The following is a 12,708-nucleotide window of genomic DNA, read 5'->3' as shown; positions in this document are numbered from 1 at the left end:
TGGAAACATGCTCATTATAGATTAAGTAAAAAAAAAAAAAAAAAAAAAGGTCTGGAGCTGGGGGTGCAGCTGTGATGGAACATCCAATGCCAGGCCTGGGCCAACTATCCCCACCTTCCTCTAGGGTTTCAAGTCCCTTCTCCTGACTGCTCAGCACTTTCTACCCTGGATAGTTGTATGGAGTAATTATTAGGTGGTAAATAATTACTCTGCTTTAGGGAATAAAAGGATAATTTGTGAGTAAAAAATACACCTCCCCAATTTCAAATGCCACTTCAGTAATGATGATGTCACTGGTTCTATGAATAGTGAGAAGAGAAGTCTTTTGGAAGAAGATTCAGGTGAAGAAAAGGACTTTTTTCTAAATGGAAAAGCCAATCATCAAATGTATATGGAAGTTGTTAAAAAGCCCTTGAATAGTGAAAGCCATCTTGAGAAAGAAGAATGACGTTGGAAGACTCACACTCACCGATCTTAAAACTTATTATAAAGCCACAGTAATCAAAGCAGCATGGTACTGACACAAGGACAGAGATATAGACCATTGGAATCAAACAGAGTTCAGAAATCAATCCTCACATTTATGGCCAACTGATTTTTGACAAGGTAGAAAAGACCACTCAATTGGGAAAGAATAATCTCTTTAATAAATAATGCTGGGGAAATTGTATCTCCATTTGCAAAAAAGAAAAAAGAAAAAAAATTAGGACCCCTACCTCACACCATATACAAAAAATCTACTTCAAGTAGATCAAAGACCTAAATATGAGAAGTAGAACTATCAAACTCCTAGGAGAAAACGTAGGGTAGCATCCTCGGGACTTTTTGTTAGGCAATGGTTTCTTAGACTTCCCAGACAAAACACAAGGGACAAATAAACTTGATAAATGGGATATCATCAAAATTTAAAACATTTGCACCCCAAAGGATTATCATGAAAGTAAAACGACAACCTACTACTACAATGGAAGAAACTATTTGGAAACCATGTATCAGATGAAGGTTAAATATCCAGGTTATATAAAGAAATCCTACAATTCAACAACAAAAAGACAACCCAGTTAAAAGACAGGCAAAGGACATACATAGACAGTTTTCCAAAGAAGATATACAAATGGCCAAAAATCACAGGAAAAGATGCTTAACATCATTGCCTACTAGGGAAATGTAAATCAAAACCACAAGATGCCATTTTACACCCATTAGAATGGCTGCTAGGACAAAAAAAAAGAAAAAGGAAAAGAACTGCTGGAGAAGGTGTGGAGAACTGGGAATACTCATTTATTGCTGATGGCAATGTAACATGGTGCAGCTGCTGTGGAGGACAGTTTAGCTGTTCCTCAGAAAGTTAGGTAGAAAACCACCACATAACCTGGTAATCCCACCACTCAGTATATATTCAAAATAATTGAAAACAGGGACTCAGATATTTGCACACCAATGTTCACAGCAGCATTATTCACAAGTGCCAAAAGATGGAAGCAACTCAAGTGTCCATCAACTGATCAATGAATAAACAAAATGTGCTACCTACGATGGAATATTATTAACCTGTAAAAAGGACTGAAGTCTTGATATGTGTGACAGGATGAACCCTGACGAGATCATGCTGAGTGAATTAAGCCTGACACAAAAGGACAAATATTGTGTGATCTAACTGATTTGAGACAATTAGAATAAGCAAATACATAGAGTCAGAATCCAGAATATAGGTTATAGGGAATGGGCAGTTGAGGCCTAAAATACACAGGACTCTTATTTGGAACGATGTAATGGACAGTGATGATGGTAGCGTAACACTGCGAATGCAATTAACAGCACTGAAATATGTACCTGAATGTGATTAAAAGGGGAAATGTTAGATTTTATATATATATAGTAACAGAGTAAAAATTTTTTTAAAAATTCATGGAACTACAATACACAGTGAAAGTGAAGTTAAACCAAGGACTTCAATTAATAGTACAATTATAAAAATGTTCTCTCATCAATGTAATAAATGTTCCAAACCAGTGCAAGATGTTAGTGATGGAGTGGTCTACGGGAATCCTGTATTTTATGCATGATTGTTCTGTAATTCTACTTCCTTAATAAAAACAATTTTTATAATAATCCTTCTATAATTTATTACTAAGATAGAGAAATAAAATTGATTTTTATAAATTGACTTCATATCCTGGAACCCTACTAAACTCAATAGTTCTAAGGAGATTTTCTGCATAGAGGATTATTCTACCAATAAAGACAGTTTTACTTCCTCAAAACAAAACAAAACTAGTTATTTATAATTGTAGGGATGGAGGATAAGCATTTCCTTTCACTCCCACCATAAGGGCAAACAGATTTTTAAAAAAAAGAATAAAAGGGCGGGGGTGGGGGTGGGAAACAGGTCACATGATTTAGGAATTAGAATGATTTTGGACTTAAATAGCAGCAACAAAACCTAGTAGGTAATTGAACAATACTTTCAAAATTCTGAAGGAAAATTATTTCTAACTGGGAATTCTGAAGCTGGAATAAAAGTAATTCAGATTATATAGTGTCAAAAGTTTATCCCACACAACTATGTGATGATACTGTGAACCACTGATTGTACAATTTGCATGATTGTATATGTAAATATATCTCAATAAAACTGCTTAAAAAAAGTTTATCTGGGCGGGCCGCGGTGGCTCAGCGGGCAAAGTGCTTGCCTGCCATGCCGGAGGACCTCGGTTCGATTCCCGGCCCCAGCCCATGTAAAAAACAAACAAAATACAATAAAACAAGAAAATGTTTAAAGATGTTTCCCTTTCTTCCTTCCATCCTTCCTTCCTTCTCTCTGTCTTTCCTTCCCTTCCTCCCTCTCTCTTAAAAAAAAAAAAAAAAAAAAAAAAGTTTATCTCATATGCACTGATCTCAAGGAACTACCAGAAAACTGTTATTCTTAATTCTGAGATGTTGGGCTCTTTGTGTATAACCTGGTAGTGCAACTTCGAGCATGTGGGTGACACCTGAGACTCAGAGCTAAAGTTCTGCAGCTCTGCAAGTCAGTATTACCCCATACAGCAACTGTTAAAAAAAAGTTGAAAAAGCTTCAGTTAAAGATATGAAAGAAGGTAATCTGGTTAGGAATAAAGTAAATCCAACTAAAGGATGAAGGATGATATTGACTGTATTTTAAAACTTCAACTTCTGTGTGAAACCAAAGGAAGAGATGTTTGGTGCAAAAATTATATTTTCTGCAGCACACTAATTTAACTTGTATGGTCAGTTTATTTGAACACTGTAACTACATGGAACCTTGAATAAGGCATGAGATCTTGTTGGTTTATATTAGTGTGATGTCCCAATACATTCCAGAGTAATATGGGCAGAAAAGGATGTATTTGCAAAATTCCCCTTGAGGGACTGGGGGAAAATGTGGAAATATTAAACATCCCCACCTGGGGGACTCCTGATAGTCTCCCAAGCATCAGGAACTATTGATTTAATAGGTCAAGCCCTTGATCTTAAGACTTGCCCTTATGAAACTTATTCCTGCAAAGGAGAAGCTAAGCTTACTTATAATTATGTCTAAGGGTCACCCACAAAGAACCTCTTTTGTTGCTCAAATGGGGCCTCTCTCTCTATGCCATCTCTGCAGGTAAACTCACTGCCCTCACCCCCTACATGGGACATGACTCCCAAGGAGGAGACTAGCCCTGGCATTGTGAGATTAAGAAAGGCTTCTTGACCAAAATTAGGAAAAGAATAGAAACAAAATAAAGTCTCAGTGGCTGAGAGATTTCAGATAGAATCAAGAAGTCATTCTGGAGGTTATTCTTATGCATTACCTACATAACCCTTTTCAGTTTTTGGTGTGTTGGAGTAGCTAGAGGAAAACGCCTGAAACCATTGATTCTTAAAGATCATTGTATAACTATATTATATAGTTAACTGTGTGACCGTGTGATTGTGAAAACCTTGTGACTGACACTCCCTTTATCCAGATGAGTAAGAAAATAAAGACAATAAATACTAGGGGGGATGGAGGAGAAAAAGAAGCTACCAGAGGATGTACATTACCCAAACAAGGGGATAAGCCAAGAAAAAGCAAGCAGAGGGATGTAAGAAATGGAATTCCACAGGAGAGAGGCAAGTTAAAATTCCAGGATGGTAACTGTGATCCAGGAAATGAGGGTGGCCAGTACAGGTGAGGCAAGTGAAAAGGCTCTATGAGGGGTTTCTTCAAGAAGATAAAGCTATGTGTCTGAATATAATGAGGAGAAATTTAGATAAGCAGAGGAAAGTCTGGGATGAAATAGGGATGAAAACATGGAATACCAAGAAAAGGAAAATACAAGCCAACTATTAACTCCAGGGGAATCAAAAAGCTGTGTAGGAAAGGAAAAGTATTCATAGTATACTACCTGGCTCATTTGTAAGCATTAGCTATGCAGTTATTATAATGTTAATGCTGCATAATGAATCAATAAAGACATGATCTACCTAAGCGGAAAGGATGGGGGATAGGAACAGCATGTTGGGGAGTGGACGAAAGGGGATTAAATCCTTAACCTTCAATAATGAAGAACTGATTTTTATGGAGGGAAATTCCAAAAGAACCATCGAAAGAGTCTGAGGCAATTACATCTGGGGAGGGAAAGAAGGGTAGGAGGAGTGAGGAGATAAGCGTCTGCCAAATATAGAAGCTCAGTAAGTATTTGTGGAATGTATGGTTATTTCTCTAAAAAATGCATATGCAAACATAGGAAAAAGTGACATTCTATAACAAAATGTTAACAGTAGTTATCTGAGATTGTGCACTTAAAATTTTTCTTCCTATGTTTCATAAATATTCTTCAATTGACATGCATTACTTTTGTAATTAAACATTTATTTTTTAAACCATCTTACAGACTTGGTAGGGAAGGATTTCCAGTATCAAAATTGAAGAAAAACAAGATGTAATGGAGAGGCTGGAGGGAACTGCCTGAAAATGTAGATTGTATTCCAATAGCCATGTTTCTTGATGATGATTGTGTAATGATATAGCTGTCACAATGTGACTGTGTGATTGTGAAAACCTTGTGTCTGATGCTCCTTTTATCTACCTTGTCAACAGATGAGTAGAACATATGGAATAAAAATAAATAATAGGGGGAACAAGTGTTAAAATAAATTTAGTTTAAAATGCTAGTGATCAATGGAAGGGAGGGGTAAGGGGTATGGTATGTATAAATTTTTTTTCCTGTTTTTGTTTTATTTCTTTTTCAATTGTCTTTTTATTTCTCCTTTCTGAATTGATGCAAATGTTCTAAGAAATGATCATGATGATGAATATGCAACTATGTGATGATATTGTGAATTACTGATTATATATGTAGAACAGAATGATCATATGTTAAGAATGTGTCTCTTTCTTGTCATATTTTTTTTTAAATTTAAAAATTAATAAAAAATTTTTTTTAATTGAAGAAAAACAACTCATGGTAAAATATAATCATTTAAAGATGACTTAACGATCTAATTTCATAAGAAAATCTAGGTTACGTTTATGTGATTCCACTTCAAAAGAGAGAAAATAAAATGACATAGAACAAAATGCCAAAAGATTTTTATCCATGAAAGTCATCTTCTTACTATCACAAAAGCAAAGGTATACAGGCTGGAGCGGAAACAGGGGGAATGGGGAGTTATTGCTTACTGAGTACAGAGTTTCTATTTTGGGTGATGAAAAAGTTTTACAGCAATGTAAATATAATTAATGTCACTGAAAAATACATTTAAAATGTCAAAAATCAATTTTTATCTTATATTACCACAATAAAAAATAAAAACAAAGTTTTCAAAAACAATTCTAGCTCTTTTAAATTCAGATCTATGGTTCTACAACTAACTGTTGCAATGTGCTTTAAAATGTATTGCTTTTTTGTATATATGTTATTTTTCACAAAAAAAGAAAAAAGTCAATTGTGATGTAAATGCACAGCTCTCTGATGATATTGTGAACCACTGATTGCACACTTTGGACGATTACACGGTGTGTGAATATATAATATGTATCAATAATACATAAATAAATCAGAATAATACATAAATAAATCAGATCTATGGAGTGTGATGGCTAAGTTCATGTGTCGCCTTGGGTAGGTTACGGTGTCCAGTGGTTTGGTCAAACAGGCACTGACTTGATTGTTACCGTGAAGATATTTCATGGATTTAAACTATTAATCGAGTACATCTATGGCCGATTTATCTGTAATCAACCAAAGAGAGTTCCTTCAGCAATGAAAGAAGTCTCATCTAATCAGCCAAAGGCCTTAAAGGGAGAGCTGAGGACTCCGGCAACCAGGAAGAATTTCCATCTTTACTACGTCAGCCAGCCAGCTTCTCCTGGGAAATTCATCCAAATCTTCATTGAAATTCTCAACTTCTTACCTGCCCTACAGAATTGGATTCGCCAATCCCCATGGTAATGTGAGCCAGTTCCTATAATAAATCTCATAATATTTACATACATATAAATATGTATATGTATTGTTCTGTTTCTCTGGAGAATGCATTAGGTTTCTCACTTGCACCTAGATTGAGCTTGGCACGTGAGAAATGAAGAACAAATCATCACTGCGCTCGAATTTCTTAACAACTGTGCCTCTAGGTGACTCAAGTCTGAAACCATCCTACACCTAGGCTGGTTCCTAAGGTCTTGACGTTGACAAGTCGACTCTAACAGAATTGGCTTCCAACTGCTATCACTCCTGTAAATAAATGTGTCTGCCATGTGTGTCGACTGCAGACGCAGAGGTACATGATTCAAAGACCTTGGAAAGCTCAACATTGCAAACCATAAAACCTACAGTTCAAAGGAACACTGGAAACATCGATGGTGCCACACACGGCAGGAGAATGGAGAGGCTACCTGTGGTTTTCTTCAAGGAGTGCCGGGGCCGCGCGGGCGTGGGGCGCGGAGCTTCCACTGGCTCTTTGGGACCTTCCTGGCAGTCCCCACCTCGAAACCCAGGGCAGCACCTCCACTCCAGCTGTGTTACCGTCTTGTACTTGGTGACGTATCTGGGCCTGAAGTTCACTCGATACCTGCCAGAGGAAAAGGGGGGCATTTCTCTTTATCGGCTGCTGCTCAGAGCTGCTCCACACGCCCCTTCCCCAGAGTCGGACCCAAAAGGAGAGGCTCGAGGCCCCGCAGGCCACTCCTGCTCCCTCCAGGCTGGATGAAGCGTCTCCTCAGGCCAGCCCTGGCCCCTGGGGTTCAGCCAACACCAGAGTGGCCTCAGGAAGACAGAAGCTCCCCGACACCCGGGGCTCCCCATTCTCTGAGAGCCACCTGCACCCAGCTGCCCCCAACCACTAAAGGTGGGCCAGACACAGCATCAAGGAATTGAGAAAACCCTCTCAACCAAAAGGGGGAAGACTTGAGAAATGAGATGAAGTGTCAGTGGCTGAGAAATTCCAAACAGAGTCGAGAGGTTATCCTGGAGGTTACTCTTGTGCATTAGATAGATATTACCTTGTTATTCAATATGTAATGGAGAGGCTGGAGGGAACTGCCTGAAAATGTAGAGCTGTGTCCCAGTAGCCATGTTTCTTGAAGATGATTGTATAATGATATAGCTTTCGCAATGTGACTGTGTGATTGTGAAAACCTTGTGTCTGATGCTCCTTTTATCTACGTTATGGACAGATGAACAAAACATATGGATTAAAAATAAAAAAATAGGGGGAACAAATGTTAAGAAAAATAATTGATGGGTATATGGGGGAAAATGCACCTACTGCAAACTACACACTATGGTTAGTAGTAATGGTTTAATATTCTTTCATTAACAGTTAACAGATGCACCACACCAATACCATGGGCCAATACCATGGGGACGGGGAGGGATAAAGGGTATGGGAGGATTTGGCTTTTACTTATTTTCCTTTCTGGAGTCATGAAAATGTTCCCAAATCAATCACAGGGATATATGTACAACTACTTGATGATACTGTAAGCCAGTGATTGTATACGTCAGATGGTTTGTACAGTGTGTGAGTGTATCTCAATGAAACTGTATTTAAAAAAAGAAGTGGGTGAGACACACAACCTAGAACTTGGCCCCACTGTTTCCATTTGATAAAGACATTTTGAAGCCCACCAGCTTTGGTTTCACCAACAAACTTCTGTTTTACCACTCACTGTTTTGCAGAGATTTTTTTTGGGTGTAACTCACGGTTGTTTTGTCTTGTGTCTGTGCCCTTGTCTCCCGTAACACCCACCACATTTCTCTCTGCACTTTCTCTCTTTAACACTAGCCAAGCTCCCAGGCCTGCGAGCCTTTGGACACACTCACACTATTTGTGTTTAGATCTTTTTAAAAATATGCCCTGGTCCGTACTGTCAATGACAGAAATAAGGAAGCAGAATTGGAAACATTCAAAATCCCTGTTTTAAAGTACACACTCCCCCTGACGCACTGTCACATCACAGAGAGATGCAGAACCCAGCTTGGGCCATGGGCAGCATCCACGTGACAGCATGGGCACTTTGTGGGACGCATCCAAAGGGCTCAGCACCCCAAGGTGCCCTGGCTCACAGGGCAGCCTGCCTGAATCTACCCTGGACTTCTTCTTTCTGGTTTGCAACCATCGCTCTCTCCAGCCTCTTCACTTTCTCTTCATTTCTAACACCAGTACGAGCAGCTGGCCTTCCTTTTGGGCCAATTCCCAGAAAGAAATGGGATTTGTATCACTTCCCAAGGGTTCTGATGTGCTGCTCAGCCAGCTGCAGGGGCCAGGGCTGGAGTCGGCAGGGGGCTGGTGGGGTACTTGGGGTGCCTTGGGTGGGGGTGGGGGACGACAATAAGTAAAGCCAACAAGGCTGGCTGCTGGGGGAGGAACAAGGGAAATTTCTAGCTCTGCAGCTTCTCATTTTCTATCTCCCCACCATCATGAAGGCCCACTATTTCTATTTTCTCCTTTTCACAAATGAGAAGACAGAGGCTCAGAGAGGTGAAGTAATTTGCTCAAGTTCAAATACGGGAAGTAGCCAGGCTGGAATGTAAACCCAAGGGCTCCCCTCCCAAACCCTGTGACTTCTTGCCTGCACCCTATACTGCCCTCCTCTAGCAATCAGGCAGCCCCACCCAGGGAGCTTCCCGAAAGCCCTAGGGCTTTCTCCAGAAAATGATTTCTGGAGATCTAATTTGGTCCAGACCCACACCCGCCCTGGGCGCCTCGACCACCCCACCTGCCAAAGCAGTCCTCTGTGTGGTCCTAGAAAATGCAAACAAGCAAAAATAAATACAGGGGGGAAAAAACACCATTTCATTGTTCTGCATACTTAAGTTGAGCATAATGTTGCAAAAAATGTGTCATCTCAGAAAAACTTGGTTCCTCTGAGCATTTGAGACTGAATGTGAAAACGCAAGCTTTCGGGCTTTGCACCTTTGCCAGCAGATAACGGTCCACACCAGACCTCCTGGACGTGGCTGAGCAGGACAACGAGAACCCAATATGTATCCCTGTCCTCCATCAAAGGGGGGGGGGTGCCCTCCCAACGCCCCAAGGGCCTGTACCCCTGGCAGCTAGAGCCAGAGCAGAAGAAAGTTCTGGCTTTCTTCAAAACGCTTCATTCTTTTGCCCTAAAGACAGCTTATGATTTTGGCGCCAGCTCACAGCTTAGGAAACCTCCCTGGAGCGCCCCTGCCACCACCAGGTACATTCTCCACTCCCTTCCCTTGTCTAACCCTCCTGCCCTCCAGTTTCCAGAGATGGGATTCAGGTTGACAGTGTTCAGAATGAAGTTTTTAGACCTCCCATTTGGAAAAGGACTTCCTGGCCAGTGGTGACAGCTGGAAGCTATCAAGACTCCCCCTCCAGCTGTGGGAATGCACCTGCGAGGATTCCTCCAAACTTGGTGCCATGGCACAGGGGACTGAGAGCCCCAGAGGCAGCCAGGGCAGCTCTGCAGTTCCCTTGACCTCTGTTTGGAGGTGTCAAGTAGGGGGTTGTCAGCCCCACAGGCCTCCTGGGACTTTCCCAACAGAAATCAGGGTCCCACCTCCAGACAGAGGGCTCCCCAGAGAAGGAGCAGTGAACTGCAATTCCCAGACCTCCCCTTCCACTCAGGCTACTACAGGAAAATATCCTAGCCAGAAGATACCAGAAAAATGCCTTGGTCTTTGTCCCTCTCCGCAAATCCTAACTGGTTTGTGTAGGGGAGGGAGGGTATCTTTCAAAAACTCCCCAGGTAATTCTCAATTACCTGGAGCAGTTCCTCCCCTACAGGGAGCCCAGCCACCCTCATCATTTGTTGCTGGGGGCATGGGAGCCCCTGAAGCAACCCAGGGCCAGGACAACCAAGTGTGGGGAAGTCAAGCCAAACCAAGCCACCCAAGTGCTGCATTAGGGCCCCTGGGGTCTAAGCACTTAAGAGATGATGGTAGATATCTTTTGGGCCAGTTGAGTAATTGCACCCAGCATGGGGGTGGCCAAGCTGAGGGACCGGAGCCGACAGTACAAAGTTGAGACGGTACAGGCCCGGCTCTGGAAGGGCTGACTCAAGCCTGCAGCCTGGGCACATATCCCAGGCTCCAGCGGGGACCGTAATGTCATCCTGTCCCTCTGGAATGCTCCACCCCACACATGGTTACTTCATGGCTTCAGGATGACTGCATCACCTCTAGCATCACATCTGTGCTCCAGGCAAGAACAAGAAAGCTAGAGAGCAAAAGACATGAATGCCAGCTGAACACGTCTTCCTTTAAGGAGCTTTTCACAGCCTCAGACACCCGCAGAGAACTTGGGGCTATGGTAAGGAGTTGCCCTGCAGCCCGATGCCTAACCCCCCAAACCCCAGGAGCCGAGGCCCCTTCCACTCAACCCCTCCCTTTCTCCCCAACCCTCTTCCCCACCCCTTCTCCCTCTGAAGCCCTCTTCTCCCTACACAAGGATTTGCCATGCTGACAAGTTCTATGACCCTGTCAGAGCACCAGATAGGCCCAGGAGATTCTAATGAGAAGGCAGGTGGCAAGATAAGGTCTGAAAAAAGTGAATCAGAGTTCAGGGACCATGGGACCGGAAATGTCCCTATTGAAACAGATCTGATTGGGGTGCATGTGTAGTTCAGTGGCAGAAGACTTGCCTGCCATGCAGGAGATGCAGGATCAAGTCCCAGCCTGTGCGCTGCCCACCTCCAATAAGAAAAAGAAATTCAACAAACGGTGCTGCAATAACAAAATAGTCACATGGAAAAAGAATGAACTGTGACCCCCACCATATAGCCTGCAAAAAATAGAAATAAAATTTTTTAAAAATCTGATAAAATAACTGGGCCTCCCATGCCTACCAACTCTGATGAGACCTCTTATATGACATGCTTCAATCCACATTTGCATTTACTTTTCCAGTATTTGTTTTCCTGCCAGACTAAAGAATCCATTAGGGCACAAATCCCTCTTAGCTTTGTTCCCTACAATGTCCCTGTGCTGGTTTGAAATTGTTATGTTTCTCAGAAAAGCCATGTTTTCTTTCCTGACCCAATTTTGTAGGGGCAGACCTATTGTTTAGGGTGGAAACTTTGATTGGATTGTTTCCATGGAGATGTAACAGACCCGATTGTGGGTATGACCTTTTGATTAGATGAAGATGTGCCTGTGCCCATTCGAAGTGGGTCTTATTTGGTTTACTGGAGTCCTTTAAAAGGGGAAACGTTTTGGAGAAAGCTCAGAGCCAAGAGACACAGACTTTGAAGATGCTTGGAGTGTCAACAGAGAGAACAGATGCGTAGACGCAGACGTTTGGAGAGACAGAGCCCAGCAGACATTGCCATGTGTCTTCCCATGAGATGCTGAGAAAGCCAGAACCCAGAACTGGGTCCCAGAGGAGCTAAGGGATGGCCCACAAATGCTTAGAGAGGAAGCCACTGGCATCAGAAGCTAGAAGCAATGGAACCTGGAATAAGGACCAGCAGACACCAGCCAGATGCCTTCCCATATGACAGACATCGGCCTTTCTTTGGTGAAGGTATCTTTCTCTGGATATCTTAGTTTAGACATTTTTATGGCCTTCGAATTATAACCTTGTAAGTGAGTAAATTTCCTTTTAAAAGGCCATTCCATTTCTGGTATATTGTATTGCAAACCCAAATAGTCCCCCATCCCTGTTTTTTTTTTTTTTTAAAACACAAAATCTGCCCTGTTGTAGGTGTTAAATAATCAATCAGTAATTGATCATTCATTAATTAATGATATTTTTTGTTTTTTACTTTTTAAAAAATATTTTTATTGACAAAACAACATGCTAACACAAGCATTCTTAACATACGAACATTACATACTTGGTATGTAACTGGTGTACAATCAGTGGCTCCCAATATCATCACATAGTTGTTATTCATCACCATGATCATTTCCTACAACATTTGCATCACTCCAGAAAAAGAACAAGAACAAGAAACACTCATACATACCATACCTCTTACCCCTCCCTCTCAATGACCACTAGTATCTCTATCTACCCAATATGTTTTAACCTTTGTTCCCTGTGCTGGTTTGAAACGACAGATGTACCCTAAAAAGCCATGTTTTAATTCTAATCACATTTTGTAAAAGCAGCTGTTTCTTCTAATCCCTATTCAGTACTGTATGTTTGAAACTGTAATTAGATCATCTCCCTGGAGATGTGATTTAATCAAGAGTGGTTGTTAAACTGGATTAAGTGGAAGCGTGTCTCCACCCATTTGGGTGG

The 12,708-nt window shown here is 41.4% G+C and overlaps 1 protein-coding gene across 2 annotated transcripts in view; it reads right to left on the bottom strand.

The window, feature by feature from the left end:
• The window catches only part of EMILIN2 (elastin microfibril interfacer 2), a 94,942-nt gene that overhangs the window by 58,333 nt on the left and 23,901 nt on the right, over nt 1-12,708 (bottom strand). For both annotated transcript variants that reach the window (XM_077135877.1, XM_077135878.1), the window contains exon 3: nt 6,884-7,059. In XM_077135877.1, coding sequence (XP_076991992.1) covers nt 6,884-7,059 — 176 coding nt within the window. The remainder of the gene's footprint in view (nt 1-6,883; nt 7,060-12,708) is intronic.

This window comes from Tamandua tetradactyla, chromosome 18 (assembly GCF_023851605.1).
Source record: "Tamandua tetradactyla isolate mTamTet1 chromosome 18, mTamTet1.pri, whole genome shotgun sequence".
In the NCBI taxonomy this organism is placed as follows: Eukaryota; Metazoa; Chordata; class Mammalia; order Pilosa; family Myrmecophagidae; genus Tamandua; species Tamandua tetradactyla.
This window is presented reverse-complemented; position numbering and strand designations above follow the sequence as displayed.